General features: G+C 39.2%; 2 protein-coding genes across 4 annotated transcripts in view; one reads left to right on the forward strand and one right to left on the reverse strand.

The window, feature by feature from the left end:
• The window catches only part of LOC104375270 (dynein axonemal heavy chain 5), a 168,285-nt gene extending 147,211 nt beyond the window's left edge, over nt 1–21,074 (reverse strand). The window contains exons 1-14 of the mRNA XM_086609153.1: nt 20,912–21,074; nt 18,819–18,919; nt 18,141–18,329; nt 17,969–18,043; nt 15,539–15,625; nt 14,024–14,095; nt 11,166–11,267; nt 10,047–10,233; nt 8,688–8,853; nt 8,486–8,579; nt 6,735–6,833; nt 5,195–5,376; nt 2,337–2,456; nt 1,432–1,633 (exon numbers count right to left, since the gene is read on the reverse strand). Of these exons, the coding sequence (XP_086465279.1) occupies nt 1,432–1,633; nt 2,337–2,456; nt 5,195–5,376; nt 6,735–6,833; nt 8,486–8,579; nt 8,688–8,853; nt 10,047–10,233; nt 11,166–11,267; nt 14,024–14,095; nt 15,539–15,625; nt 17,969–18,043; nt 18,141–18,329; nt 18,819–18,919; nt 20,912–21,074 (1,839 nt within the window). The remainder of the gene's footprint in view (nt 1–1,431; nt 1,634–2,336; nt 2,457–5,194; nt 5,377–6,734; nt 6,834–8,485; nt 8,580–8,687; nt 8,854–10,046; nt 10,234–11,165; nt 11,268–14,023; nt 14,096–15,538; nt 15,626–17,968; nt 18,044–18,140; nt 18,330–18,818; nt 18,920–20,911) is intronic.
• A 1,490-nt stretch (nt 21,075–22,564) lies between these two features.
• The window catches only part of EXOC3 (exocyst complex component 3), a 31,646-nt gene continuing 26,667 nt past the window's right edge, over nt 22,565–27,543 (forward strand). The window contains exons 1-2 of one of the 3 annotated variants that reach the window (XM_086608510.1): nt 22,565–22,591; nt 25,569–25,753. In XM_086608510.1, the coding sequence (XP_086464636.1) occupies nt 25,610–25,753 (144 nt within the window). In that variant the 5' untranslated portion in view covers nt 22,565–22,591; nt 25,569–25,609. Of the gene's footprint in view, nt 22,592–22,623; nt 22,653–22,706; nt 22,733–25,568; nt 25,754–27,543 lie in introns of those variants that run through there. The other 2 variants (XM_086608511.1, XM_086608509.1) reach the window with 2 other exon arrangements.

Consider the following 27,543-nt stretch of genomic DNA (forward strand, 5'->3'; position numbering starts at 1 on the left):
GACTGACCACCTAAGATCAGGCACTGGAGGGACCCATAGTGCACGTGTCTGTGCGTGTGTGTGTGTGTACAGGTCTGAGTACCCACAGCTGGAGTGGGGCTGTGGGCCTTGGTGGAGTTTCTAAGTCCAGGAACTGGGGAGACCTGGGTATCCAGGGACTAGTTGTTGAATAGACCAGCTACTGGAGGGATCCATGTTTATATATTTTCTACTAACAGGCTTTCCTCCTGCTCAGCCAGAGAGGTACAGGAATTAATTCTGTTTGTAATTGAGTGATGGCTGTGTGTTCAGTTTGTGTCGAGCTATGCAGCCACACCTGTGCACAAATGTATTGTGCATATGATGCATGCATTACAATTGGGAATTACATGCTCAGTGGACCTGGGGACATGGAACTGTGACAGCCCCACCTCCATTGGGCTACCAAATTTGGCAGCTCCTAACTAGAAGTAGGGTGTTTATCTGTAATAATTTGGGTATTTAGCTGTAATATTTTTTCTTAAAAGTCCAAAAGACTGAGGACCTACAAAAAGAGTTCGGTGCAAACTTCCTCTTGAAGAAACCACTCCACAAGCTTGGGAAGATAGTCCAGAATATATATTGCTTCAACCATTTAGGTGTAGAAAAGCAACACAATTTTTAAACACCTTCAAATTCCAGTTACCAGTAAATGTTTTCTTTCAGAACAGAACCACACAGCAAGTATTACGGAACTGTAAGCCATCAGCCAGTTAAAAGAAAGCCAAAGGCACTCTAGACTGAAATGTTTAAAGGTAAGTTCCTGACAGCTGCAAGCTACAGTTCAGGAAGGCAGAAGAGTAAGTCAACATTTCTAGCACTGCTATTGTGAGACTATCAATCCTGCAAAAAAAGCAGGCTACAGCTCAGATAAAGCAGCTCAGTTCCAGTATGTGCAGGATGTACTAAAATGTGAGTCTGAAGCACTTAAAAATCCACTTTAGTTTTTACCACCCTACTCAGCAGGGTGACATCATTCACTTCTCCTAAAATGCTCATCTAAGTGCCTTTGCTACCATTACTATAATACTGCCTTTACTATTTCACTAAGTATTTTCAGTAACACTAAGTAACTCTTGCAACTAGATAAACTGTATCTAATGCGTTGCCCTGCCTGAATTGGTTTTCAGTCTGCAGTTCAAAATGTACATATCTCAAAACAAACAAGTTTAGGAAAAGTTGTTTGTAGCATTACCTATCACACAAAATCTAGTTTATTGAAAATTAACAAAAATATCTGAAATAAAAGCCAAATTTACCCAAACACTTTAAAATTGTATGAAAAGATATGGAAGTATTATTATTAAAGCAAAATACGGCACGCAGTTACTAAATTTACTCTTCTTTGCACAACTCCAGTGAAAAGCATAGAATTAAGGGAGTGATGGTCAGACAAGTGCTGAATGTATGTACCTCTTTTCTTCTGTGATCCAGAACATCGTACTGTTTGGATTTGGTGTTTGTAGCAATGCTCTGGTAATGAGTACTGATCTCTTCAATACCTTCTATTTTTATATGCTGGAGCTCCAAAAGGTTTTCCATAATATTGCTCATGTCTGAAATCTTCTCCAAACGTTTACAGAATGCATCAAATTTTCCAAATATATAGTTTTCACTAACAATAAAAATGCAACAGAGGGATTGTTATACAAATCTATTTGTAATAGATTTAACCACATATATTTAACCCACATATATTCTTCTAGAATTGGTACCAAGTTTCACATTAGAAAAAAAAAATGCTGTAATAACTACAAATCAAGTAAAAACCATTTTAAAGTAATGGATATCAACCAAAAAATGCTTAATCCTTATATATGTCAATTAAAAGCCTTCACCATATTTTACGGGAGTTACTCTTTTGAATAAGACATTTGCAGTAGATCAAAATGTGAATGTACAATACTAAGAAATGCTCCATGTTTTAAGTGCAAATACAGGTAAAACTCTCCTTGGCATTGTACTAGACGACCTGGCCTAAAGCTGATTAAATTCCCCTGGAGTCTCTTCACTTACATTCATCACTCAAATTTGTTGGGATTTCAGATCATACATAAACATATGTATTAAATTAACACATGCATAAATTCCCCTGAAGTCCCCTTGGACATCTGCTAAATCAACAAGTGACTGGCAAAAACCTGTCACTAGTTTATTCCTGAAAAAAACCCCACACCTCTGCAAGGTCGTATTCTGCTTATAATAAATACCACATTTTAATTGAATATTTAGCTTTTCTGCTAGCCAGCAGATATAACGACATCTTGTTTATAAATTGTATAAATGAATATGATTCAATGTTAGAGTGAATTATTTACCTGAAATCAAATTGCCTGTCACTTGGATTTTCCTTTAGTGTCTCCCTAATTTTCTGAAAGGATGTTTGATACTGTTCTTTGAGGGAAATGCATTGTTGTATCCTCTTTAGCAATTCTTGCCTGAGGAAAAAAGCACACAAGACAGAAAATCATCCTAAGGAGATCTTCAAAAGAGTATAAACAAAACCAGAATATTTCAGTCAGATATGCAACTTTGCAAAATGAGAACACAAAATTACACATTATCTGAAAAACATTTAAAATATGAGGATTACATACATTACACATTACTCCCCTCTCTGAGACCCCACCTGGAATACTGCGTTCAGCTCTGGAGTCCCCAACATAAGAAGGACATGGAGCTGCTGGAGCAAGTCCAGAGGAGGGCCATGAAGATGATCCGAGGGCTGGAGCACTTCTCCTATGAAGACAGGCTGAGAGAGTTGGGGCTGTTCAGCCTGGAGAAGAGAAGGCTCCGGGGTGATCTTATTGCAGCTTTCCAGTACTTAAAGGGGACCTACAGGAAAGCTGGAGAAGGATTTTATACAAGGGCGTGTAGTGACAGGACAAGGGGCAATGGCTTTAAACTGAAAGAGGGGAGGTTTAGATTGGATATAAGGAAGAAATTTTTCACTCAGAGAGGGGTGAGGCACTGGAACAGGTTGCCCAGAGAGGTTGTAGATGCTCCATCCCTGGAGGTGTTCAAGGCCAGGCTGGATGAGGCTTTGGGCAACCTGGTGTAGTGGAGGGTTTCCCTGCCCATGGCAGGGGGGTTGGAACTAGATGATCTTTGAGGTCCCTTCCAACCCTAACCATTCTATGATTCCATGATACATTACAAGGGGTTTTTTAAAATTTGTTATCTAGCTTGGATATTTTTATGTTTAGGTTTTATTGTCATCAGCCCCAAACTTTCACAGCATAGTCCAGAAAGAACTTACATCAGGTAAACCCTGGCTACTGAGTGCCTGCAGTTTGGCCATTTCTCATCTTCTGTAACCTGAGTATTGCTAATGGGTTTTTCTTCCTTCATTTGTTTTTTTCTAAGCAGACAAGACTGGAGAGGTATTTTTCCAGGCTACAGTAAGCATGAGAAAAGTCTCATTTCTTTACAAAGACACACCAAGGATTTCTTGGTTCCTAAGGCCACTGATAGTCACATCTTATACACAGTTGTTCATTAACCCTGAGGTATATATAAATACACACATGAGATACACAGATGAGGCATAGAAATTATTTATAAGCCATTTATCCAAGACTGTTGCTCCACTTTAGTTTTGCCTTTTGTCTTCCAAAAGATCATTGGGAATTAAAATCATAGTCAAACTTTATAAATTGAAATCACTAACTGGGACAGAGAGAACTTTGCAGGGACAGCAGCAGCAAATAAATGAATAAGAATGTCTCAAAAGTAAATTCACACCAAAATACAGGAGAAATTCAAATTATTTGTTAGATTTACTTTTATGTCTCCTAGCCTGTTACTTCAGTGTCACCTTTGACTTGGCTGGAATTTAAGCACAGACATTCTGCCTGTCTATATCTTGATGAAGCTTGTAACACCTATTCCTTCTCACCTCAGTAACGATAATCTTGCTCCACTTATACTCTTTCAAGAGACTGTTCCAATCATTACTTTTCTAGTTGATAACTTTAGATGTCATGCCCGTTTTACTCCCTCTCTGTGGTTTGCCCCTTCTCTTTTGCGTTAAAATAATTGACTTGTTGTTACACTATGTGTTCTTCTTAGGTTATCTCCACTTAAACTCTCATCCTTCGGATATACTTGTTCTGCCAGTGACATCAGCATTCACCACCCACTTGTTAAGTTTCATATAAACACTTTTGTGCTTCCACTTATGCTGTAGGTAGCACCTCGGAGCAGCTCTTTGCAACTAGCCATAGAGCAGAGAACTGGTCCCTTCCTTTAAATGTCTCCTTTAGTCCTCCTGGCAGTAATGCCTACAGAACATCCAAGGGCATCACAAGGTTTGCTGAAAACACTGTCATTCCAGTTGACCAACACTGCATGATTGCCGTTTTTTTCTCCATTCCTCTTTCCTCCTCTCATCTCACCATTCACTCCTATGTTTTAGATTGCAAGCTCCTTATAGATGGGGCAAGCTTTTTGTTCATTTTCTATACAGTGCCTAACATTTGCTGAAAACCAGGGACTCTTGCTATACTAATAGCTGTAATAAGAACAATAGAAGAACAAAACTAGTCTTAGGCATGTCTAACTAGCAAATTTACAGTAAATCTAGCTTTTTAAATTTAAGGTGCCTCATCGGCACCATTAAGACTCCTCAAGTATTTGCTCATACAGGCTTCTCCATGGAATACTCAGAAAATACAAGTCTGAGTCCCATCCTATCACCCACATACCTCACTCCAAACAGAGTACAATTGAATTGTGATTCTGGTCTTGGTATATATTGTCCCCTTCCTCAAACTGACTTTCCTGTCCACTAACAGCAAAATATAAATCTTAGATGGAACTTCGGCAGTCTGTCCTCAGAGCTTCTTTATGAAGAACCTTAGCTCTCTTTTCTAATTGGTCAAGTGAATTTTTGTCTAAAAAAAGCCATGGAAACAAAAAATTGACTGTGGTATACAGATATACATTACATGCTTTTCAATAACCTTTTTTTTCACAACATGCAGTAAGTTTGTTTTTGCAGAGCACTTAATTCTACACAAAATGAGTAGTCACAAGCTTAAAATTAACATGGGAATCAGTGCCTGGTAGGAGGATGAGGGGCTACTTGAATTTACCTTTTAATAATCTCAATGACTAATCTATAGTTTTATTTCTAGTGTTAAAAAAAGAAAATGAAATTATTAAAATCTATCACCTGTCCAGATCCCAGATTTTTGAAACACCTTCACATAAATACATCTTGCATGTGTTAATCATTTGATTAGTGATTTTAAGAAGAAGAGATGTCATGCGCTCTGATGTGTTGTAGTATGGTGATGTACAGTAGATCATACAGACAGTATTCATTAAACTGGGTACATGTTCCATCATTGTTACCTACAACAGGAAAAAATGGGAAGGTCAGCAATCCAAATTTCCTAAAAATTAAAACAACAAAAAACGTGACAGCTCTGGGAATACATTTGTCAGCGGATAAACATCTTTTTGATTGTAACACATTGTTCTTGTAGACATGTCATTAAGAACTGGATCATTCAATTCATTTGCGGGGACCTAACAGACTACGATCAAGAGAAAAACGTGGGGAATGGGTAATGATTAAATGAATACATCTTCTTCCAGAGGAAAAAGAGACTGTACTCTTTTTGGCCAGGGCCTCCAGTATATGAAGGTGCTGTAGTCTGCTTTGCAGAGGTATATGTTACCTGAGGAAAAGAAGTCCTACACTGCTACAAAAGAGTTGGCCTGCTGTAGGAAGGACAAGAAGAAAGCTGGCCTTCACTCGTTTTGCCTAGATCCAGAAGAGAAACTCAGAAGGCAGAGGCAAGACAACGATAATCTCTCTTTTACTGAGGATACTGAACTACAGAGTCTTCTCTATCCCACAAAAAGATTCCACAGAAATGCATGCAAGCCAGATATACTGAGAACCCAGAACAGGAGACAGTGACTGGTCTAGAAAAGGATAAAAAAAGTATGGTATCTAAAAGTCAAGTCCAATATGGCAGAATGGTGAATATTTGCAGAAGAAAAGCAGTATAAAATAGCACAATGGATTCAAACAGAGTTCAGGCCTTGAAAACAATATTTGGAAAATTTGTAAACAGATGGATTATGGGTAAATCTTCTGAACCATGTAAGTTTAGACAGTTTTGCTTGGTGGCTATATCTTCAAAATTCATGCTTTCACTTAAAAAAATAAAATCTGAGATCCACATGGTTATGGAAATAAATATTATAATTTAAACCAGGATGAAGGTAAATACATGCTACCTGCAAGAAAAACAGCTTTAACCTGTAAAATAAGTGGAAGCTGCCCAATTTTAGCTCAACTAAAGGCTTAAGATCATTTTATGATACTTGAATTAAAACAATTATGAGTAACTGCTAACTGAAGCATGGAACCAGGAAGAGGTACCATATGTAAAGCCCAACCTCACAAAGACAGTTCAGCTCAACATCAGGTTTGGAAAAACAGTATCTTTTGCTTATTTTTCTCATGCCCTTTAGTTACCTTCTGGAATGACAACTGTCTCCTACTCAAAAAGTAGTATTATCTCTGGCTTATTCAAAATCTGTAAACTCAAATCACTAACACCAAAGGAGTTAAGCTGTCCAGTAATCATTAAGCAGAGGAGTTAAATACTGAAAGAAGAAATATCTTTCTTTCAGCAGCAAAAGCCTTTCCTTTCTTTTCTGAATTTCACATTAAGTGCCTTTAGAGTGCTACTTACAGGTGAGGCTTTGGCAAGTGGACCAAAAAATTTATCCAATGTATATAAATATCTCACGTTGTCTTTAGCTTCATTGGCAGCCATTGTTATACTACCATCCTGAAGGGAGAAAGAAAAAGAAATAGAATTAGTAGTGTTAAAACTTACTGAACAGGTTGTTGCTCTTCTAAAGTGCATGCTACCACAAAAGACTATGACTCCATCTTGCAAACATTTTCTTACAGAGTTCTCTCAAATAAGCAACATTTTGAATGTGATTTAGAGGAACTCCTTACTAGACCTCCAAAGTTTTTCTTTCCTGATGGAAGTTGAATAGTCTGATTTTGATAATCCAACTTACGTTTTAGAATAGTTTTGGCATGGTATCCATTCTACAGAACTTAGACAAGATCCCTGAAATGTACCAGGGTGTTCCACAGAATCACAGAATGTTAGGGATTGGAAGGGACCTCAAAGGTCCAATCCCCCTGCCGGAGCAGGACCACCTAGATCAGATCACACAAGAATGCGTCCAGGCAGGTTTTGAACATCTCCAGAGAAGGAGACTCCACAACCTCTCTGGGCAGCCTGTTCCAGTGTTCTGTTACCCTTACTGGGAAGAAGTTCTTCCTCATGTTTAAGCGCAACCTCCTATGTTCCAGCTTATATCCATTTCCCCTTGTCCTATCATTGGATGCCACTGAGAAGAGCCTGGCTCCATCCTCATGACAGTCACTCTTTACATATTTATAAACATTAAACATTAATGAGGTCCCCCCTCAGTCTCCTCTTCTCCAAGCTAAAGAGACCCAGCTCCCTCAGCCTTTCCTCATAAGGGAGATGCTCCACTCCCTTAATCATCTTTGTGGCCCTGCGCTGGACTCTCTCAAGCAGTTCCTTGTCCTTCTTGAACTGAGGGGCCCAGAACTGGACACAATATTCCAGATGCGGCCTCACCAGGGCAGAGTAGTTTCCCATGTATAAACACTTGTTAGGGCAAATGAGTTTACAATTAATGCCTATAGATTCTTCTGTTCATGACAAGTGGAACTATCCAGTAATTAGGAGGTAATTCTGTACAAAGAAAGGAATTTAGTTCATTATCCTTGGCTTGTGTTGGCTCTGTATAGACACTCTCATCCAAATTCCATTTATCATAAAAGTCTGCAAATATGTTGAGCACAAAATAAAAAACTCGGTAAGGTGACACTGTTTTCCTGATCTGTTTTCAAAACAGTAGAACACCTTCTCTTAAGAAGATCTAGAAGATCTACATTCTGGTGTTTTGGCAGGGTCTGATTGGCTGTACGTGGTCTACAGCTTATTTTCTGGCTTGCCTACAATTTTGACTCATAAGTTTACATTACAGATAAGCACTTATCTGAAGCAGCAGTTATGCTACAAAAAGCCAGCTGTCAATAATTCTAAAAGCAATATGACGAACTTTCAGACATCTCTACAGTTGGTCTGCACGTGGTACAGCTGGAAAGAGACAGAAAAATGTTGTATTGCTGCATTGCTCTACTTTTGGACAATCATTCTGCCTACTATGTTAATGAAAGACATATTACAGAAGCACTGACTTATTTTCAAGTTATCTATTTAACTTCAGAATCACTGGTGTTATATGTTTCAACAGATGGATAATAAACCATAACACAAAACCAGCATAAACACTCAAAACTGTTTTTAGCATTGTGTGTTCAGTTCTGTGTGTATTATAAATACAGTACTTTACTCATTTTAAAATTTTATTAAAACATAGTAATTACCAGCTCTTTCCACTGCTTTAATGCCTTTGATCTTGCTGCCTGAAGAATACTTATAATTTTCCTTACTCTCGAACTCTTGATCTCATCTAAAAGGCTTTGAAGAAAGAAACACATTTAATACTCTCTTTGGAATGAAAGTTTACATTTCTTTTTAAAGAGCTTTTTTTTTTAGACTCTCTGAGATATAATGTAGGTATTTAACCTGTTAAATGATGACATTCTTGTCTTCCAGTGTTCCAGCTCTGCAGATGGACCAATGTCATCAGCTTCTCTTCTCATTTGTTCACTCTCCACTAAAACTTGTTTGATCTGTTTAATCCAAATCATGACCACTTCTTCAAGTTTTTCAGTGACATCTGTGTTACTGCCTTCAGAACCATAGAATGGAACAGTCTCGTAAGTACCAACAAGTAAATACAGATTTTTAATTACAGAAGTGAAATGTCCTTGGCAAACATAAGCTGAAACTCTATGTAAGCTGAGTATATTCAAATCACTGACTAACAACATGAAAAGATTAAGACAATAACAACAAGATGCATACACACATGACTTCTATCTACCTACTCCATCCTCTACAGTGGAAACAGTTAAAAATACAGTGAGTTCATAAGGAAAAACATACAGTGATGTGGTTTTGGGAGAATCATGTTTCAAAGGTCCAAGAAATGCGTTAACTACTATGTGTATATTTTTCTGCTTGTATTTGGTAAGTAAAGGCTTACTTCTCCATGTTTCTCTCTTTCTGCCACTGCAGCCTATTCCACATTAGAAGTGTCATGTAATGGACATTCTTAACAGTCACAAAAAAAACCCACTATAATTTATAAGTCAGCGCATCTTTTAGATTGCCCTAGCAGCTGAGAGAGTCCAGTTCACTTGGTGCATTATATTTAGGACTTATGGAGCCTGTACTACAGAATGGATCTAAAGAACTTATCCAGCCATGTAATGTTATTACCTCATCTTAAGAGTCACTAGTCCTTCTGTGGAAGTTGTCCTGCCATAGGCTCATGTAGGTCTGAGAGGGATTGTAGAAGTATTGACTAGTTTGGCACTATTTCCCTCTAAAAACTCATGTAGTGATAAGAAATGGTGGAAAGTTATTGTTCAAAGAGACATAACTACACTTTTTCTTACATATAGATGTATATATATATGCATTTTTATAAACACATCTTGTTTTGACTCACAGCCCTCAGAGACAAACTTAATATTGGATAGGATTTCCCCAGTATGAAAAAAAGTGAAGTGTATACACACTAGTAGATGGCTTCACTCAGCAACTACCTGGCCAGCAAACTAGGAGGAACACAGGCCACTGCATACATGATATGTCAAGGAACTACTTAATCCTTTAAGATCTATGAATTAAAAGATGGGCAGATGATTGATAATTTTATGATTACACCTGGCAAGAGTAAGCAGAAAAATGTATATAGCTCAGGGAAGATTTATTAATTCTTCAAGGCAAATTTGTAAAAATTTGTAAAAATAAATGACATAACATTTCTTTTATAAACAGCATCATTGTGTTTGCTTTGCTGTAGGAATTACTCACCTGCAGTTATGTAGTCAGATGGGTTCTGTAAGTTGTTGACATAAATATCAATATCCACTTTTGTGAGCTGAATTTTATCTTCTATATTCTGTCTTGATGATGACAAAGTACCCACAAATTTATCCACCAAATACAGAAAGTCTTGTATCTGGCTGTTCTTCAAGCCTTCTTTCACTGCTCCCCAGTTCTGATTATTTTCCGATTTATGGGAAAAAAACAAACAAAAAAAACAGTAAAGCAAGAGTCACACTTTCTTTTGTTTTTTGAACACAAAAGGTATTTTATTTTTCATCAGAAAGGTATTTCTTATTCATGGCAATATATAAAGATTTATCAGCATGCACTTTAAAATACACTCATCAGTACTATAGCACAATTACTTTAAAGTGTGCATTGATTTAATTATTCTGTTAGACAAGAAAGCACGACAAACAAGCATGAGGGGGTCAAGAAATACAAATGTCTCCCTGCTCTCACTGTCCTCACACTGAATTATTGTCTTTTTTCAGTCTGATTTGATGCTCTCTGAACAGAGAGAACAGATTCTAATCTCCCTTCCTGCTCCTGGGTCAGAGAAAAGTGGTAGCACATGGTTAAGAGCGTATGACATCATCATCCTTGACAGACACTGATCTTTATTGTATTTCCTACCTCTGAACATGTACTTCGAGAGGTAACAGAGTAGACTGTGATGCTTTGTGAGTGCCACAGAACAAGGAAAACTTAAAGCAGCTGGCTATCCTGGCTGTGACACAGTGCTTGCTCTCCATGCCTTAGAATAAAATAATGGACTGATCTTTTGTGCTGCCAGAAGAACTTGGCACTTCTTTCAACCCAGGCTTAATCTAGTTTTAATTAAATCATCACAGTTTTGCCTTAGTACGGCTGCAATGCTATGTTCTCCTTCGTCATGAGCATTACAGCTGGTGTTATGGCTTGAAAACAAACAACATGAATTTCTAACACATACACAAAATGCATGACTCTCACACAGGCCTATATGGGACTTGTATCTTTTTGTATCCTCTGTTTTATGTTCACCTGATGCACAAAGGGGACTATAGCAGCCTTGCCTTCATTCCAAACGTTCTTGAGAAAAAAGACTAACTATTAGATTACCTGTTGGAATTTAAGTGCTGGTATCATGATTTGGGACAAGAAGAATTCCAGGCCCTGAAGGATATTGCCATTAGTGCAATCAAATATTCCAAAATTTACCTCCTGTGGGAAGAAACAAAAGTTAGAGGGGTACATGTAAATTTCTGCAACGTTATAATATTTGAGTGAAATTCAGACACATGGCAGACATAGATACAGCCTGTAGCTACGTAGGTTCCATGAAGATACTGCCCCCCAGTGGCTGAATCTGGATTGGACACAGACTAAAATTCAACTGGAAATTCCAAGACCCGCCCTTAACTTTGAGTCACCAGAAACACCATTCCCATATTGTAAAAACACTCCAACAACCAATTAAAATTAACCATTTAACATCAATGCATTAATTAATCTTAAGACAATTATATGTCTAAATTTCAATTTTAATGGAACAGCTTCCACCTATCATAAATGCCTAAGAAAGGACAATAAACATATTAGGCAAAAAATTCCTCTCTCAGTTGCACAGTTCTCTCCAGTTCATTGTTACTGCGAAGCAAGAAGCAGTGAATTGCTGAAACTGGGGACAAGGGGAGACAGTACTGGTGAGTGGAATTTTACTGCAGAACTCGAAGCATAAATTGGAAGAAGTGAGGGATTGCATCTTTTCCCAATGCTATTCATTTATGGACTGGTTAGCTTTTCTGTTACTGGCATTTTGCCTACAAATGTATAAATTCTGAATATGGGTCCTGTGCTTTCTACAACCCATACTGATCAGCCATTTCAGCTCGGGGTGTCTCTCTTGTCAGCAGAGAGTCTCATCCAGAACTTCTGAACTGCACAAGCATACACTGATTTTGCCTACATCATAAGGAATGCTTCACTGATACAGGAGAAAGTGTACTGAGTCCTGCCCTGGAAGCTTCTACTCCCAACTTTTGCCTGTGCAAAGACAGCAATTCCAGAGTGTTTTAGGGATGGCAACTACAAATCCATTTTTGTAGAGGCTTTGACATTCTTGGCTATCTTGACTACTAACATCACTAATGTTTTTCTTGCGAGTTCCCCACTTGCATGCAAAAGAAGACTGTTTAAGACAACTAGTTGTTATGCATGGGTGGAATACCATTTCCTAACAGCATTACAGTTTTATAATCCCACTACAGTACAAGAAGGTAGAAAGGCCTTTCTCAAAGAGTGGAGGAGCTATGGATGACAATCAGGGCATCATTCTTAATCTGTTCCACCTGAAGTCTGAGCATGAAAGTCCAGAGTCTTGATCTGAAAGTCAAGTCATAGAGAAACACAGTTCCAATTAAACAATGCTCGAAGAAGTGCTTACGAGGAAGACGACCAAGTTTCTTTGCATGCCTGAACAGGCTCCCTGGGAGGCAATGCCCACAACGTTTTCAATAACGAAACTTCCCTCAACTACTTCCTTCTGCAAAAGGGTGTGCTAGCAAAATAGCAGAAGGTCAGAAGTGTAATGAAGAAAGGAACTGACCTCTGTTTTTCCCCTTCAGAAGCTTTATAAAAATGTCAGTTTCTCCCATGAGAGAGTGTTTGCATTTGCTGCAGGAAGGGAGAGGCAGGGAAAATGAAGTCCTCTGTCTGTTCATGAGAATCTCTAGGACAAGGTCAACATACAAGTTGATCCATTTCTTTCCACAGGACGCTCAAGGTTCAGCTATTTCTCTTGAGAAATCAGGGACAAATCCATGTCTTTCTAGGGCGTTCTCAGGTTCTCCTTCCAATTAATCCTACACAGCCCTTCAAGATAAACCTAAATTTGCCAAACCAGTCTGAGCCTCAGCTCAAAGTCTCATCAGCACGAAGACTGGCTGACTGAAAAGTAGGGCTTGTTTTACCTTCTATAGCATCTAAAAACATTACCTCACATAAAGAATGAAGTTTGATGACAGCTACAGGACAGCCCCTGCCAAAAGAAGGTGATCACAAGAGAACCACAGAGAGAAGGCACCAAGGCAACCAGCTGAAGAATTTGGACAACCGTTCTGACAGGTACCCAACTGGAGCTGCGCAGCAGGACTGACAGGGTGGGAAGAGGAGGATGCCTAGAAATTACTTTTGCACCCTTGGATGAGGTATTTGTAAAAATATCATTATAAAGCAAGTGAATGACAGAAACTGAAGTACTAATTTCCATGACTGTGGCTGGAGAACAAACTTATTACAGCTTTGGCCTGCTCAAATGGAACACAGCAACCTGTTAATGACGAATAAGAAGAAAACCTGTACAGTATAGAAATGAGTGCATCAATATTTTTGAGAACATGATTTCAGGATTATTACATTTTTTCTTTAATATCTATTCTTAGATGCTATTATGGGATGCTCTTTGTAAAAAACTATTGCAAATATTTCCCAAGAACATGAGTATCTCTGAAAGTCAGAAAAGGCTATTACAGTACTTTTCCCACACACAATTAAAGTTATTAGGGGCAGGAAAATCTTCCTTTAGTTAGCTTCAAGTATGATCTTTATTTTAAAAGTTTAAAAGATACAGTTACTTAAGTGCAGCATTTCCACAATTTAGGCTCTTAAATTAGAAGGAAATCTCTTGGTTTAGGTCTTTATTCCCTATTGTGATTAAAATTTATGGCTTTACTGAATTATTCATAATTATTTTTTATTAATTAAAATCTTGGTTTTAATAATATTTCAGTAGCTAATTTGCAAATCATTAGAACATTACTTTATCATAACTTGTTTAGATGAAAAAGAACTTCTGTTAAGCACAGAACTAGACATTTTCATGAAAGCACTTCCAATTTCCTTTTTTCACTCCAGCTGTGTGAATAAAGGTCTAAGAAAATATTAAGTACACTGCAAACACAGTGTGATTTTGGCCTGACCTGGGAAACATTTGATGCAGTTATAACTTTATCCGATGTCCTTAGGAAAAAGGCACAAGTTCCTGTAAAATTCTGTAAGAAGGACAAAATGCATAGAGTTAAAAAGAATACAAATGTACAGTGAAAGTAATTTACTTAACAACTTAAAAATGGGCTGAAAACAAAATTGTAAAAAAAAAAAGTTTACTGAAAAAAGTAGTGAAGTGTTTGTAGGATATTTGAAAATCTGTCCCTCTCAAATCAAACACTGTTTTTTCTCCATCTGATATAAGAATGTCAAAAGTGCTCTTCTGGGCAGACCAGTTCAGTATCTCATGTCTACCAAAAAAATCCAGTTCAGGGAGAGCTTGCAAGCTAGGCTACCTCCTGGGCTCCATTCCTCTCCTGCTCCCTGACCACCAGCAACCACTGTATGGGAGCTGTTAGATGACATATTCCTGCCCAGTCATTTTAGTATGCATTTATGGACTTATCCATGAGACTGTCTAATCCCTTTCTGAATCTGTCAACATAAATTCACTGAAGAAAATGAAAGATATCCTCGGTTTTCAAACATTTAAAGTACTTTTCATAGATATCTAGACCAGAATGGATCATCTTAGAATGACATTTATTTAATTTTTTATAAAAAAAACATAAAGATTACTAAAAACTTCTGATCTGAATACTTTATAACATGTATTTTCATCTTTTTAATAGGCTGAAGTCATGTAAAAGTTTCAAATAATTACTGCAACAATGCTTATTTTTAATCTATTAAATCTAGTAATAATTCAACTATAACAAATCTGAAAAGCCATTCCAATTGGTTCAATTGTCAGAGGAATGAATCTCACTTCTCCTCCAAAAGCAAGAAAGAATTCTTCAGCTACGTCTTTTCTGACATAACAATGTTAATATAAGCTCACTGGGGAAAAAGAAAAAAAAAAAAAAAAGACATGCCTATGCCTTACTCAAAGAAAATCGTATACAGCACACCCAATACCCCCCAAAAGAGACGGAAAGAAAGAAAATTAATCAGAAATCTTAATGACTACTCTAAATACACTGCTGAATAATGCTTATACATTACAGTAAGGAGGTTGTTATAAGAATTTGAATGGAATAAAGGAATTATTAAAGGTATTTTTGGAGTAATGTGCAGTATTATTGTATGAAAGAAAATACAAAACCCCTGAAGAACTGCACTTTTAAACTAGAAGTGCACAAGCACTGGAAAGTACTTAAACATTCAGTCATTAACAAAAACATTAGGATCTGTGATTTTTTAACAAGGGTTTATTTGACCTGCTCTCCCCTCAGATAGTCAAATCCATTAATCACTACTTCTTTACTGGTGAATTCCAACCTCAGCTCAAGAAATGTTGGGCGATCTTACATTATGAGAAGAACAAGGACTAAATACTTGACTATCTATCCAAGAAGTACAAAAAAAGTTGTTTAACACCGCACAACTGTCACGTTTTTTCAGTATTTTACTTTTCAAATGTCATCTAATGAATTCTTCAACCATACCTCAGTAGAACCCATGGTAATAAATAACTTCTTCTGAAGCAAACTGTTCGCTGACCCATCTGACCTCAATGGTGCATTCAATTTTTGCTAGAAATTAAATCATAAACAAGAGGTTAGTAAAATAAAAACTATTATCCTACAGGTACTTATCCTATTTGGATATGTGAATTATAACTAAGCTCCATCTGAATCAGTTAGTAATTCCCAGATAGAAATCATGAGGTTGGCTTTATCTGGAGAATAAGATTTGCATGAATCTCAAATCCCTAGTAAACAATTTCATAACTCTGTTATTTCAGAAAAAAAAAAAATCAAAGAAGTGGGAAAAAATCTCAGAAAATATAATGAAATTAAATCTGAAGTGTTTCCTAGAGCAACTTCCTCCATGGAAACAAACTGGATGTCTCACAGAAAGAGTCATGTGCCCCGTCTCCAAAGTCAGAATGTAATTGTGAGTAGGACTCACAAGGAACTCTGTGAGGTAGATCCTGCCAACAATGCAAAGAAATCTAGTCTTCTGCCCATGTCTTTAACCATACATCACTCTAAAATGTTTCCTCTCCGAGAAGCCTTGCTGCCACTGGTCCCTCTCCACTGAGATGTATCTACAACCTCTTCTCTTTGAAGCAACATAAATGTTTAAGCCTGCTCAAGATCTGCTTCCCTTTAATTTTCTGTCATGCGCTTTGGAAAATAATCTCTTGAAACTTGGAAGAATGTAACAGAAAATAGCATGGAAGAGGCTTGCAGGTATATTTCTCTTTCAAGTCTGAGAAGGAGAAGCCTCTTCTTAAAAAGTATAGCTAGTTTAGCTCTTGCTAGGCTAAACATGTGATGTATGATACGCAGTGGTGGCTTCTCACTTCCACTCCAAATCAACATCTTCTAACTCCTGTGCACAGTCTCAAGTGAACATCATGAACCCATGATGCTGAAAAAGAGAGATGAGCAGTGCTGAAGAAAGAATCTTTGACAAATCTTGGTAACATGACTGCTAAGTCAGGCCAGCGGTCTGCCCAGGCCAATATTTTATCTCCAAGAATGGCCAAAAATGGTTAAGAACAGGGCAATGATATTGCCCCTGAGTAATCTGCAATTGTCTAATATGTTTGAAATCAAACTGTTGACAGAACAGTCGATTTAATGAGATCTCTCGACTCATCAGAATGGGGTAGAAGACGCAAGAGATGGCATTCATACTTTCCATCAGAAACATTTTTTTTATGCTATGCTACTTTTGCAACAGAATTTTCATAAACTCATATTTTAATGGTTAAAAAGACCAAAAGAAAACAAAATCAAATGCAGAAATGTAACATTTCACTTAACTCAAGATGGGCATTTATTTCTAGCTTGTCAGTTAAGAAAAACACTTTCAAGATTTTTAGTTTCATCTTGATTTAAGTCAGAGAACATCATGTTCATCCCAGAAATGTGCACACACAGCCTCAGTGAAAGGAAAAACTGATAAAACTGTTTTGACAGCTGAGCTGATTCTGTGCTTGCCAAGTCTCTAAGCAATTCCAGTAACACTCAAAAGCTCTTTTAACTTATATAGGTTATAACAAATCTGTAATTCATTTTTGCACTTAACTGACGATCAAGCATTATCAGTCAGTTTCTTCTCCCCAACAAGCCTAAAACACCACCACATGGTGAGTCAGTGCACCCGAACATGCCTCTTAAATGGCATAACCTGGAAGGACTGAGGAAGGACTTTGCAGGTCCAGAAGCTCACAGCAGTCATGTTAGGCAGTATCAAGGTCACTTGGCACCTTCTGAAATCACACACTCAGTGGAAGCTGAACAAATGATTTTGCTTTTTATGAAGAGGTTTCTTCTTCTAAAAACTGAAAGGGAGGGAAATACATCTTTGGGACCACAACGACCTTATTTCTAGTTATAGTTTTCCAAGCTTGAGATAAATTTCTGCAGAAGAGGAAAGACATGAACTTGAAGCCACCTTATTTTAGAAAGAAATTGCACTATTTTTCACCCTCTTGAGTCAGTGCTTTGTCCATAGCAGAGTTGGTGTGTTTCAAACCAAAAGACAACTGTTCTTAACACAGACAGTTCCCTGTTCCTATACTACTTATGTTAACTAATCCAGTTTTTTAAAACTCCAAATACTGTGAACACTTTGCTTCAATTATCTTTATCTTTTTTGAAGTCTGGATCATTATTTTACTTGGCCATTTTTAAGGGTTTTTTTTGTGAAAACAAGAAGAGTATCAAACCATGCCACAGGGCATCTCGTGTTCCCATGGAAGCCAAGATGTCAGTATCTAAACAATGAGATCCAGGTTCTTTCCACATTGGCATGTATAGTAAAAAAATCTCTGTTAAGTTTTTCTGAATTTTGCAACAGTCTTTTTTAATTTTTTTAAAAAACACAACTTTGCTTTTGCAGAAGCAGTAACAGAAACATACCTGTAATACATCTTGGTAAAAGAAGAGCAACTTTTTAAGTCCACTAGGGGCAAAGAATTGTTCTATAAATTGAAACTAAAAACAAAATTACAAGCAGTTAATTGTGAAGTAGTTTCAAAAGACTGGAAATTTTGGAAATATATTTAATAACAATAATGTAATTAATACTTACTTTGTCATCAGAAATAATGGCTTCCTCCACTTGCTGCTCACTTAAGCCTATCCCATCTGCTAATCTTGATATCAAATACTTGTGTCTTTCATCTAACTGAGCTCTTCTCTCCTTTTTGGTGACTTTGGCTTGCTTGGCTAGTTCTTTCCTAGTTTCACTGGAAAGTACTATACTTTTCTTACCAGTTGTCTAGAAAATAAAAGTTTGTTATAGAGAGATTCTTTTTCCTCACTTGAGGATTTTATATTATATTGTCGATCTTCAAACTGGTTATGGTAACACAAAAAATTTCATCTAAGGAAAGCAGAGGGAAGAGATCAGTAATAATTAACTTGTTAGGCCAGAATTAATTCTCAGTTATTCAAGATTCTTAACCAATATTAATTTTCATCTTGGCAAAGAAAGGGAATTAACCAGTGGATGGTAAAAAAAAAAATCCCAAAACTCAAAATCCCAGCAACACACACTGTGAGCACCAAAAGTAAATGGCCTAACACTGTATACATTTTTGAGTGGTTCACTGTTCTTTTTCCTTGTAATTAACAGAGACTGAAGGAACTCAGCACCCTCAAGTCTTAGGCTAAACTTTTGTCAATGAAGACTTCAAGAATAATCTGTACAGAGGAAAATTTAACAGAGTAGCTGAGTCATCACCTATTTTAGCATGAAAACACTTACCGGAAGAACAGCAGTCAAAGGTGATCCTGTGACAGGAGATCCTAGCTCAGTGCTCCTTGTCTTCAGGTCCCCTCCGCATCTACGATACTTACTTTCTGTGTCTAGTTAAAAAAGTGACAAATTCTAATTTGTGCAGGTATATGCACAAGAAATGCATTTACAAGACCTGCAATTTTGTGTCTTAATATCTGCTGGCTAACCTCTTTTCAGGCTAGGGAAAATGAGACATGAAAAGAACATTAGAAAACCTGTGCCTCAGCAGAAATCCTTAGAAGCCGTTAAGGGTAAAGATGTCTTATAACGGCTTTTATCTCAAGTTCAATTGCAAACAATCCCTATCCATAGCAGTAGTGAGAAGAAAAAGTAATCTAGGGTTCTAGCTTGAAGAAATCAGTTCTGGAATAAATAGACTCTGAAATATTGTTACTTTTCACACGTGTTATTGTCACCCAGTTATTCCTCTTCTGCTATTTGAATTCTGATTGTCGGTCTCTTGCATCTATGACAAATTTGCTAATTGCAGAGACTTGAAAGACAACCTGAGAACATCGAATATCTGAAGAATAAAGATTGCTAATATTTGCAATAAAATCAGGACATATATCATTAGAACATGTAACTATTTTCTGTTGATTGTTTAAGCCTCCTTAAGAGCTTTTGAAGCCTTTTAAGTTATTTAATAAAAAAATTATTGCATGCCTTTGTTTTTCCTAGAAATTAGGGTTTGAATATTTTTAAGTAATTTAAGTAACAAGAATATTTATGTTTTCCTGATACTAAGTACAATAACCTATCTCCAGCCAACCATCGTTTCTCTTTTAAAAACGCTAATTACAAAGCATTCCTAAATATTGTTTGATGTCTCTTTAACAGAAATACTGTTCTAGTTAGCTTCAAAAAGATAATTATTTGAAAGCACTGAACAACGCTACTTGTAATTGCTACATCTTGCTTTTAGTCCAAGAAAAAGCAACCATTTTATTTCTCAGAAGATGATATTTAGGTCTCATCCTCAGCAGCAAATAGGATCCTCAGTGGAGCATGCAGTAATGCTAACGAGCAGCTCACTAAACTTTCAGGAACTACTGTTTTATTATATTTTTTTTAAAAATCTAAATAAATTATGAGATTGTGCTAAAATTAGTATTCTAATAGCAATGATTTTCTTATAAATTTTCTTACAGATTGTGTTTCTTTTCCCCTGATTATAATGTATTATTCAAAGAATCATAGAATGGGACAGACTGGAAGGGACCTCTGGAGGTCAACTGGTCCAACTCCCCTTGCTCAAGCAAGGCCATCTAGAGCTGGTTGCCCATGACCATGTCCAGGTGGCTTTTGAATATCTCCAAGGTTGGAGACTCCACAACCTCTCTGAGCAACCTGTGCCAGTGCTCAGGCACCCTCACAATGAAAAAGCGTTTCCTGATGTTCAGATGGAATCTCCTGTGTTTCATCCCACCAGGGCCCATGGATTTACATATGCCCACTTTGCTTAAGTATTCCCTGACCTTGTGGAAAAGAATCAGGTTAGACAGTGCTGAAGTAAAGTTGGCATACATAAATCCCTGGGCCCTGATGGGATGCACCCACAAGCACTGAGGGAGCTGGCTGATGTCATTGTGAGGCCATGTTCAGTAATCTTTGAACTAATTATTCAATCTATTATCACTGTTAATATATTCCAGAAAAGAGACACCATACTATATGCCATACTATAGAGTATACCACACTATAAAGTACTACTAATTTTAATTAGAGAAAAAATTATTCTAATCATGTTACTATGATTCAACACTAGAAAATCTGCTAAGGGATCAGAGTTGCACTGTGCATGACTCCGTAAATACACATATATATATAAAACTCATATATGCATTTATTTATATGTATACATTTACTTATAAAGCAGAAAATTGCACATTTCAGTCCCTGCACTGGCACATTCAGAATAGCACATACTCACCCAGTATATGTAAGTACCTGTTATAAACTTAAGCACTCTACTTAATAATTGGTTTCTCATTTTGTTCCTGGATTTTTTTCCCCATACAAAGCCAAAATGAAGTACTTGTCATTATTTTCTCCCTTACCTTTTTTTATAGCAATGAGTGGTGGAGAGAGATCAATGTCCGGCTTGGAAGAAAGTAGCGTTGCTCTCGGTTGTTCTGACTCCTGTTGTACAGAGTGACCAGGAGAGGAACTGGGTTCAACTCTTCCCCCTAACTCAGTCTCACCTTCCACAGTCTCCTCCATCTCCACCACCACACAAAAACCAGCCTAAAGGAACAATACAGAAAATGACTGGACAATGTAACACTCAACCACGCTTTCAGTATTTTTATCCCTATAACAGCACCAATATGATAGACTAGCAAGGAAAAGAAAAAAAAATTCCCTACTTTGGGTTGCTAATTTAAGTCGAGACGATCTAAGCAGTTTACAAAATGGTAAAAGCTCCATTACCCCTTAACAAAACTTTATTTCTAATTGCATAGCTGTCATTTGTCTCTGATCAGACCGCTGCAGGGGAGAACTCACGCACGGAGGGACGGGTTAAGCTCCTTCTCACAGGACAGCTGCAGGTCCCACTGCAAAGCGCTGGGCACAGAGTGCCGGCTGAGGCACTCGCTTGCTCTCAAGCAGGTTTTTAAGCCCGCGGTCTGCCTGGGCACTTGGAGCTGCTGGCAGCTGCTATGGCAACCCCTACACAAACCCAGCTAGCAGCACAGTCCCCAGGAGGCACCTCCTCCGTCCCCATTTCCCGCTGTACCCACTAACCCAGTGCTAATTTCATAAATCCCTGCCTTTTTAAATGCACCAGGGTTTTCCCTTACATATAAATTAAATCCTAAGCAAGAAGCTTCCCTGAGCCTCAGCCTTTCCGACGTGCAGAGCCAGGGAAGGCCGCAGTAAGATGCATCCCTGCAGCCACACATCCCTGCTCAACGCAGGCTTTCTCAGCACGGCAGCAACCGGGGCTCTGGGCAACGTGGGAAGAGACACAGCTGAGGCAATGGGCCCAATGAGGACTTTCCCCTTTTCTCCGCCGGGCAAACCCACTTCCACACAGATCTGAGAGGCACTGCATGATTCACAGCTTGTCCACCCTTACTTAGTGTACTGCTTCCTTTCTCCAGACGGCACCCAATGACCAAGCTTTCACTGCAACAGGTTAGCATCCAAACTCAAAGGTTTAATACCTTAAAGGACTTCTGCATTTTATTTTTTTAACCCCTGTCAGTGACCTTGAACCACGCTCCCGAAGTAGACAGTGCCCTCGACACTGAGAGACTGTAAAACAACAACGAGGAGGGCGGAAGATGAGGAGGTGCCACCGGCAGCCCCCAGCCGGCTCCGAGGAGACGCGGGCGCTCCCCGCTCTGTCATCGCGCCCAACAACACGTGCGCGTACACAACCGCCTCGCCACTGGGATGAAGCTCCTCAGGGAGAGCAAGAAGAGAAGCAGTCTCCCTGACGTCGGTCATTAAAGCAGCCGGAGGGGCTATCGGGCTTCCAGCAGCTTTTTCGGTCAGCGAACGCCCCCCCGCCGACCTTCCCGCGGCCGCGCAGGCGCAGCTCGCTCCCGCGAACAGGTGAGGGAGCGCGGCCCGCATGCGCGCCGCCCAACGCCGCGCGAGAGCGGGGCGGGGGGTGGGGGTGGTGTTCACTTCGTCCTGCGCCTGCGAGCTCGCTCCCGCGCCGCGGTGCGCGCCCGGCGCGTGCGCACTGCCGGCCTGTCAGTGGCTTCCCGAGGGGCGGGCGGCAACCGGTAAGTGGCGGCAGCGGCTTCTTCGGCCCCCGCTGCTGGCTCCGCGCCGGCGGCCCGGTCGGTGAGCGCCGCCGTGCTGGCTCCTGCCAGGCTGGAGCTGTCCGTAGCGACTGGAGTCTGGCACAACGGGCAGCAGAGGGTGTACGGGTTGGGCCGCGCCGATCGGGGGAGCGTCTCGGGATGGCGAGGCCGAAGGAGGTGCTGAGGGCTCCTCCGGCGCCGCCGCCGTCCGCGGGTCTCTGCTGAGGCCGAAGGAGCTTGGCGCGGCGGGGCCGCAGCCTCGCCTGCGTGCCCGGGGGCAGGTCTCTGGCCTTTGCCCGGCAGGGACGGGCACCTGCGTCGGTGCAAATAATTCGAGATGACCCACGTCCGTCAGGGAGCGCGGCTGGGAGGAGCCGGGCTGCCGGCCGCGGGCTGCCGCAGCTTCCTCCGAGCTTTGTTTTGAGGGGTTGTGCCCCGAACTTGGGTGTCGCTGCGTGCCTCTAGCCCAGAAGCTCGTTTCTGGAGGGGGCAGGGGCGTCCCTGTGTGAGCGTATTGTCCCCTCTGGCTCGCTTCTCGGCTCCCGGCCGGAGATGGAGTCCGGAGGAGGGTGTGCTTGCAGCTGAAGCCTTTCCAAGTCTGCTCAGGACTTTATTTTGTTTGCTTCTTCCAGTGCCTTGCTCTGAAAAATGTTTGTGGTTTTGGCTAACAGTCTCTGTGTAAAGTTGGCGTGGCTTCTTAAAGTTTGCTGTTCCTTTTGAATGGTTAGTAGTTGTTCAACAACCTGTCTACCTCAGCAAGTTAGTATGTAGTCGGTTAGGAGATTACAGGATGCTGACTACTAATTTTGTTCATGAGGTTACTTAATGTGCCTGGGTAGTGGCTGTGTGGGTTAAAGCTGTTATAGCTCTGCTGAATGTATTCAGAGATGTTAATAAAGGCAGTAGTTCAGCATAAAGCTATCTACTGCACATACCATATCTGTTCATATTTTAAAATAACTTTTTTTTTTTAATCATGGATACAGTCCTGATAGCTTCGAAATGGATTTGACTCAACAAAACCAGAGTATTCATTCAAAAGTGTGAGCAGTAGGAATAGATCCTGCACCTTGAGATGTAGAGTAGGATTTGAGCTAAATAAGCTTCGTAGAGAAGTGATGGATATGGTTGCACAGCTGAGGAGGTAAAGTAGGCCATGAGTTTACACTGTAGAAAAAATTCTGGAATAAGTGCATACTTACGCTTGTAACTTTGGAAGATACTAGAGATACAGTTCTTGAGATATCAGATGAAGGAACTTAAGCTGTAGACTTAGGGTCTTAAAGACTGAATCTTGGCCAGCCCTTAACCTGAAATCTTTTTTAACTCTATTAAGTCTTAAAATGACTAATTCTTATAATGCTGTACTGGGTCTGGCTGAGATGGAGTTAACTTTCTTCATAGTGGCAGGTATGGAGCTGTGTTTTGGATTTGTGGCTAAAACAGTGTTGTTAACACAACAGTATTTTGGCTCTTGCTGAAGGGTGCTTGCACTGTGTCAAGGCTTTCTCTTTTTTTTCCTACTCTGCCCTCCACTCCCCTTGACTAAGTTGGGGTTGGGCAAGGGAGCACAGCCACAACAGCTGACCCAAAATGACCAAAGGGATATTCCCTACCCTGTAATATCATGCTCAGCAATAAAAAATGGGATAGATGAAGAAAAAAAACAGGGGATGTAGCTTCCAGGGTGGTTGTTTTTCAGAGACTGGCTGAGGCACTGTCTTGCCTATAGTAGGTGTGAGCAATTTCCTTTGCTTCAGTTGGTTTTTTGGGTTTGTTTGTTTTGATTCATTTTTTTCCTTTTGTTTCTTTCCTACACCTATTAACTGTCTTTCTCTTGACCCATAAATCTTCTCACTTTTGCCCATCCAGTTCTGTGATCTAGTATAGTTCTTCGTCAGATCACTAATTAATCTGTTGAGATTAAGTGATGTACTGTATATGTGAATGCAGAAAGTACTTTCAAGGAATAACATGAATATGAGAGAGTATAATCTGTATTCATGACAGCATAACCTAAAATGTTCAATTTGATTCCAAGAGTGAAGACATAAAATGTTGCTTTCCATTTGGAAGGAATAAGGAATTCAAGATGTGTTTCTTGGAGTTCTGTGGACATGATGTTTTTGCATCTTTGTTGGCTGGGATCCTCCCTGCCTTCTACTAGTAGCTAATGAAGCTTGACATAACAGGTCTGATTTGGTGGCCAGCAAATTTTACATTTTCTCCATTTAAAATCTAATAGTAGTTCGCATGCATGTCTCTACTTCCCTAAAAATTCCACTGGAGACTTAGGTGAAATACTTGATTACTTTTTCCCTGCAGACCTGCATCTCTCATGGACTGATGCTGTGCGAAGAACTGGAAACAAAGAGTAGGAAATAAAAAAAAAAAATCATCCATCAAAAGTGTAAACGGAAGAGTTTTATAGTTAAGTCTGTGGATTTGAAGTTTCTGCAACTATGTTTCTCGCCACTTTTGGTACCAAATTAGAGCTATTGCAGGGGGACTATGGTTCTCAGCTCTACCAGATTCTAGTTCGGGAAGAGTTAGGATTTCTGCTTGGACTTGCCACAAGATTTCTTTATGCTTATCTCATTCCCCTTTTAATAGGCAAACCTACTCTAGGGTAAGGTAGAATCTTTTCTTTAAATGAACGTGTGCTGTTCTTTCATTGTTGTTGTTCTCTTGTTTTGATACGGACTTATGCAGAGCAAGGTAAGTGAAAAACCAGTAACCAGAGAACATTTCAGGTAAACTAATGAAACGGAGTAAAGTGACTTCAAATGTGATTCTTTTAGAATTCTAGTTACTACTGTTTGTAATGGTTTCTAATGATGCTTCTGTCAAGTTGCAGTTTTTATTGCCAAAGTCAGTTCTCAAATTGTTAACTTTGAAATGAAATATAGCCATCAAATGAAAATGTATTTTCTAAAAATATCATATTTCTTTTCAGTACTGTTAAATTATGAAGACATTTTGAGGTCCTAGTCAACAATGGAGGAAACAGATAGGGAAGCAGTTGCAACAGCTGTTCAGAGAGTAGCGGGAATGCTTCAGCGTCCTGATCAGCTGGATAAAGTGGAGCAGTATCGCAGGAGGGAAGCTCGTAAGAAGGCTTCAGTAGAAGCTCGACTCAAGGTACAAAGCTTGATAAACCTGAGTGTCCACTGTGTGGCACGAATGTACTTTCTATTCTTTTTCTTTTTTTTTTCTTTTACATTTTCATTGAGATGGTTTTAAACCATTGTGCTGGTTTTGGCCGGGGTAGAGTTAATTTTCTTCATAGTAGCTAGTACAGGGCTATGTGTTGAATTTGTGCTGGAAACAGCATTGATAACACAGGGATGTTTTTGTTATTGCTGAGCAGTGCTTACACAGTGTCAAGGCCTTTTCTGTTCCTCACCCCACCCCACCAGCGAGTAGGCTGGGGGTGCACAAGAAGTTGGGAGGGGACACAGCCGGGACAGCTGACCCCAACTGACCAAATGGATATTCCACAACATGTGACATCACGCTCAGCATATAAACTAAGGGAACAGCTGGCCAAGGTGCCGCTGGGCATCACTCGGTTGGTGGAGAGCAATTGGTTTCATTTACGTCACTTGTCTTTCTTGCGTTTTGTGTCTCTCTGTTATTTTCCTTTTCATTACAATTTTACTATTTTATTTCAATTATTAAGCTGTTATTATCTAGACCCATGAGTTTTCTCACTTTTACCCTTCCAATTCTCTTCTCTCCCATCTCACTGAGGAGAAAGTGAGTGAGCCACTGTGTAGTGCTTAGTTGCTGGCTGGGGTTAAACCACAACAACCACAGACTTTTAATTTTTGCTCTATATCCAAATCTTTGCATCGTGAAAGTAACACAAACTAATACTTTTTGTGTTACTGAAATTTTATTTGAGCATTTCACATGTTCTGATTTCCTGTCACTTCTACAGTTTATTCATGTTCATGGACATCTACTTTCATGCCGTATAGCCCGTCGGCCAACAAAACTTTGTCTTAATGATTGAATACTGAACTTGTAACACAAAATTGATGATTGCATCTGGAAAAGATCAGTCAGTTTAGTCTCTGACTTCTACATGGGTCTATGGAAGAGCTAGAATCTGTCACATTCTTGTCTCTTGCAGAAGTGTACTCCATGATTTTCTCCCTCCTTCACATGTGTACATGTAACTGAGCTCAGATGCATACACACAGACTTAGCCTGAAATATGAGTATGATCATCCTATGTGTAGTGTCTCTATGTTACTGAGTTCTGTGTTTTCTTCCTTCAGTGGTGCTCACTAGCCAGCAGTCATCTTAGACAACTATATTAAGTAGTTGGAGTAGAGCCTTAGAATAGTGTTTTGGGAAATATTTTTGGGTTTACCAGGTCAAAATAGCTGGTATACACTGTATCTAATCTTATATTTCAGAATAAGTTAGCTTGTTACAAGTATTTGATGGCTCCTTCTTTGTGGAGGTCTACATGAACTAGAAAAAAGCCTGTCTTCTTTCATAGTGGAAAAAATTTGTTAGCAAACTACATGTTAATTTTTGTCTGTAGCATAGAAACAGAAATTTTCATGATGACTTGAACTGGGTTTTTCAGATTTAAGACAGGAAGCATATAGTGGAGTCTATATATAATTGATTGACTGTTTAGTTCCTGTGATCTATTTATAATATATGAGCACAGTCGTTTGCCTGCTGGCTGCTTCTATAGACAGTGATGACTAAACATAACTTTAAGTTCTGTAAATGCCTAAATCCACTTTATAGCTAGGAAGTTTCCTTGTCATTCTCCTTAAGTTGCCTTAACTTCAGTCATCTATAGATGGTCAGAAATACCTGTTCCAAAAAGCAGTACAATACCCCCTTATTCCATTCAGAATGCATTCCTGAAACAGGTCGTGTTTAAAGATGCAATGGATAAGAGC

The sequence above is a fragment of the Tauraco erythrolophus genome, chromosome 3 (assembly GCF_009769465.1).
Source record: "Tauraco erythrolophus isolate bTauEry1 chromosome 3, bTauEry1.pri, whole genome shotgun sequence".
In the NCBI taxonomy this organism is placed as follows: domain Eukaryota; kingdom Metazoa; phylum Chordata; class Aves; order Musophagiformes; family Musophagidae; genus Tauraco; species Tauraco erythrolophus.